Source organism: Salvia miltiorrhiza, unplaced genomic scaffold, assembly GCF_028751815.1.
Source record: "Salvia miltiorrhiza cultivar Shanhuang (shh) unplaced genomic scaffold, IMPLAD_Smil_shh original_scaffold_468, whole genome shotgun sequence".
NCBI classification, from domain to species: Eukaryota; Viridiplantae; Streptophyta; class Magnoliopsida; order Lamiales; family Lamiaceae; genus Salvia; species Salvia miltiorrhiza.
This window is the reverse complement of record NW_026651556.1, coordinates 7,541-12,500: the sequence shown is the minus strand read 5'-3', so window position 1 is coordinate 12,500 and position 4,960 is coordinate 7,541. Positions and strand designations below refer to the sequence as shown.

Here is a 4,960-nt window from a genome sequence, read left to right as displayed (position 1 = left end):
ATATTTGCCCAAGAGTAGGAAGGGTAAATTAGCCTTTGAATCAGATAATTAACGCTTGAATCTGTCTAAAAATAACTCAACCTATTTAGTGAAATTTTGAAGGGTATTATATATGCACAGATTAATTGTAATTTTAAAGGGGTGATAAAGTATATTGTAATTAATTAATCATGAGAGAGAAAAGGGCAATTAAACCGGACAAATTATGGTTTGGTCCCTTCTGTTTCTATTCGATAGGGGCAACATCTGCAGTGGAATCACATGGAAAATTATATCCTAAATTTCTTCAGGTTGACCTATTATTACAGGAATATCCAATAAGCAATTGCAACTCTATTTGTTTAGTTGTCCACCTAATTATGGCATCATTTTCGTGTTCTAAATTGAAGATTAATGAAACTAAAAAAAATCAATAAAATAAAAGCTGAAGTCATGGGAGTAATTTATTCGGATTTTGTTACATTAGGCTAAGTACGTCATTAATTTCCATTTCACAGCCCTATGCTCATATGACAATTTTGTAAATTAATTTACTTGAATATTCGGAGTCTCAATAATGAGTTGTAGTATATAGTTTTAATGGAGCTGACCCAAATAATCTTCCGAATTTGCCCCACATCGCAGTGACAAATGATGATGCGGAAAAGCCGGCTGACCAATGGCACAGCAGAGGCCACGCAGATTCCAAACCTTTAGGAGGGCTATTTTCGTCATTCAGTTCGCTTCTTCCCTGCCTACAATTATACCAAAATGCACAACCTCATTTTCTTTAACTGAAACACAACAAAGCCAAGAGACTATACATTCAACCCAACAAACCCACAGCTCTGCTCTGCTGCATACCATTTCTGTGAGAGAATGCTGCCGCGACCCGCCGCATTTCTACATCGGACCGCCGCATTGCTAATATTCTCCGTTCTTATTGCTGAATCCACCAATGATTCTCAGGTATTCGTTCGCTATTCCATGTCAGCTTCCGGATTTCTACTTTTTGTGTTCCTTGATTTGTTAAATGTGGATAACAGGTCAGGTGCAGCACAACCTGTGTGGCGGAGAATTGTGACAGTAAGTGTTTCGTCGATATCGTTTGACGATTATTCGTGATTCAGTTATGTTTTTATTTCTTCCTTCTGAAATGTGTGCTTTAGCGATTGGGATTAGGTATGGGAAGTACTGCGGAGTAGGATGGACCGGATGTCCGGGGGAGAAACCATGTGATGATGTGGATGCTTGTTGCCAAATTCACGATGACTGTGTCGGCATAAATGGTAATTACTTGACTGCTAATCTTATTATGCGGATTATGTAACTGAATCTCAAAAGTCAAAACCATATGAATAGGAGAGCGATTACTTGATATGAATGAGCATGTCTTTGTCTGTCCGATTCAATGCCTTCTACCTTCTTTTGTTTGAGAAAAAGTTACTCTTTGAACCTTTTCTTTTATCTGTCTATGTTATCTGATTATCTGTATTATAAGCATACTGTAGTTGTAAGTTGATTATGGTGGCCTGGAATATAAAGTTCTATGCACTAGAATAACAGTGACATATATGTCATTTCATTTATAGCGATAATTGTGCTTCAGCATTTTATGGGTATATTGAAGAGAATGGATGTTGAAATTTTACTTCAAAACATTTTGCTTGATTGGGGACCAGATCTCTGATCGGCACTGTGGCCATGCAAAAGCATAGCTGTCAAACTGATGCTGGAAATGGTTGCGGAGTAATTCAAAACAGATAAACTTAAACTATGTGCTTGTGATAATCAAAATTCAAAACATGATATTTGAGAGTGGAACGAACATTGTGGATGTTTGTGCTAGTGGAATACTGCTTTCTCTTCTAGAGTTGTTTGCTTGATAATAAATATTGGATATTTGGAATTTTGTATCTAGTAATCTTTAGGCATTCCTCGACATGAATTCAACTAAACTTGACGAATAATTGCATAATCATATGAGATTGTAATGATCCTTCTTCGCCTTGCCTTTGTCAAGGTTCTTATGTAAAGTCATACCATCGTCCATCAACAGTCAAATCCTTGTAAATTACTAAATATTATGTAGTTTTAGCATTTTAGGACATTATCTTCATCCTAATTTGCCCTATACTACTAGGCTGATGATTTCTGTTGCTTTTGGAACATTTTCTTGTCTAATGAAATCCCCATCCATCTAAATTAATTCTCTCGAGTTTATTTTAATATGTACTATCTTACCAACTTACATGTAGCTTCATGTATTTTGTATATCCTGTGCCACATATTTATCTTAGTGGTCTGGTTACCTTACTGATCAGTCAAAAGATGTTTCTTAATAGCCCCTGTTTCTATCCATAAGAATTTTAAATTCCAAATCACACGAGAGAACTTTGTGGTAAACAATTGGCTCCATTTGGGAACATGTTTTTTCTTATTATTTGTCTATAAACTAAAACCATATGCTTTTCACTGTTCTGCTGAGTCTATCTTAACTCAGTTCAATTTGGTTGTTTCTTGATTAACCCAACTCGACTGGTTTGTCTATAACTACGTCAGTTGGCTAAACTGTACTCAAAAACCTTATGCTTTTCACTGTGCTGCTGAGTTTATCTTAACTCAGTTCAGTTGGGTTGTTGCTTGATAGAACCCAACTTCACTGGTTTGTCTATAAATACTTCAGTTGGCTAAATTCAATTTTGTTCCTTCCTTGTGTAGTCTTGCTTGTTTGAAATAGTTGAGATTTTGTCCTGACTGAAGTTTCTATCAAATAAGATCCATGGACTTGGCCTATTTTATCTTATTTAAATCATCCTTGCACATGGTATGAGAATCTTTGGTTTTATTTTTCGGTGAAAGCCATGTTATGATTAGCAAAATCATTGGCTCAATAAAATCTCCATTATCATGCAAACTAATTGCCTCTCACGAGAATTGTTTCTACTCTAGTTTCTCTCAAACTTACCTCCACAGTTCCACTTATGCATCAAAAGGAAATGTAATTGTATGCTCCCTTCTTCTTAGTTACAATGATGATACCTAGCTCTATCCACCATCACAATTAATATAAATCTCCTCCCTAGAATCCAGCTTCCACCTTTTGGATTTATCAATGATCAACTCATATCCATGTTGTCTGTGGTTCCTTCTCTCCTTCTGTCATTTCCTTTATTGATCAAGCCACTATCACTCATGAAGCACTGATGAATCCAAAAGGTGTATGGTTCTTGATTATGCCAATTTTGAGTCCTGCTAGGGATGTACTATCTAACAAGTTTAGGGCTACCTGAGAAATTTAATTTCATATCTGGGATCATCAATAACATTCTCTACAGCATGTCAAATATAGAGCTCATGGCGTTGATGTCTCACGCAGACATCAGGATTACAACGATGCCATGAAATTGGTTATGATCACAAAGAATTTGATTACTTCAATGGAGCCACTCTTTTGATGAAAGACCGATCCTCTTTGGTGCACATCTGCAAGATGTATTTTCTGTCCTCTGCTAGTCCAGCTCATAACATTAACATCAACATCAGCTCCTATTATAACCTTAATGACTTTGCAATATGACCTAAAATGTCTGTGAATAATGGATTGTTCATTGTAAGAAATGGAGAGTGAGCTTAACTAATGCTGCATTCTTTAACTAGAGGTAATTCTTGGCACCAAATTGTTCGCGCACCTGAAGCATTATAGCAACTTCAGTGTGATTTGATTTTCACTTTTTGCATTTTCAAATTGATCTAACTTTACATAGTTAGCTACTTAACTGAAATGCCCCTGGTGAGGTAGAGTAAAATTCTCATCATGCTGTCCACATAAAACTTGTCACAGAGATGAGTTTTGTTTGTGTGTTTGTTTGTTTGTTAGTCAATAGATGTTTATATTTTGCTTAAAAATTGTCTCCGAATTCATCCATCAATCATAATCAGGTATGATCAACATTCGATGCCACGAGGAGTTCAAAAAGTGCATAAAGAATGTCCATAAATCAGGGAAGGAAGGGTTTTCTAAGGTCTGCCCATATGATACAGCAATACCTACAATGGTACAAGGGATGGACATAGCAATTCTATTAAGTCAGATGGGCACTCCAAAAGAAGAACTTTAGTATAGTAGCTAAATACAGTAAAACATTAAGGTAAAGAGAGAGAGTTGGTAAAATGGTTGAGGAATTTGTTACCGGGGAAAATTTCTTTCTGGATTTGGCCTATATTGTGGCTAAATTATCTCCACGAGAATATGAATCCCAGTAACAGCTACTTGCTCATTGATCTTCTTTGGCATTCTTTTTCTGGTATTCTGTACTAATGTGGATATTCCGCAAGATTTTTCAATTTTTATTTTATTTTATACATTTAAGTGAAAGTTAATTCATGTATTCCTTATTATACTAGTGATCAGCAAAATGTGCTTATTATTGTTCTTGATGGCTTTTGCAAACTGCTTGAATCAAGTATGGATTCAGATTCTTGGCATTTTATTCAAGTTATCATATTGATTGTGAATATGAATGACTATATGAATAGATAGGACATGTTGTATTGTGATAATTTTGTATCTGATTTGTTATATATTTGTTTTATTGATAATATATGACTTGTCTTTAAAATGTTGAGCTATTTTTATTTATTTATTTTTTTTTATCAAATTGCTTTCAACATGAGCACCATGAGTTTAATTAATTATAAATTCACTAGATGTAGTCATGTGGATGTCTCTTGCATCATCGGACTATATAATAAATGTTCATTGTTCATTATTGTAGTATAATAAATCATTTAACATAAATAAAAGTAGCTACATCAAAAGGCTACTTATATTAAGCAAAAAGCTCTAATCGCATTGCCCATGATAAAATTCTAATTCAGCATTGCCCAAGATACAGACACCTCCTGCCATGGACAGCGTTAGTTTGAGGCACATCATGTGTTTCTGGCCGAAGAAAAAGGAATTCTTTTTTTTGGGTAA

General features: G+C 35.1%; 1 protein-coding gene across 1 annotated transcript; it reads left to right on the top strand.

Moving 5' to 3' along the window:
* The first annotated feature begins 764 nt into the window (after positions 1-764).
* Positions 765-4,417, top strand: LOC131004920 (probable phospholipase A2 homolog 1). Its single transcript, XM_057931686.1, has 4 exons — positions 765-948; positions 1,026-1,065; positions 1,149-1,268; positions 3,922-4,417. Exons 1-4 carry the CDS (start codon positions 859-861, stop codon positions 4,098-4,100), a joined length of 429 nt encoding a protein of 142 aa, XP_057787669.1. The 5' UTR covers positions 765-858; the 3' UTR covers positions 4,101-4,417.
* Positions 4,418-4,960: the final 543 nt, after the last annotated feature.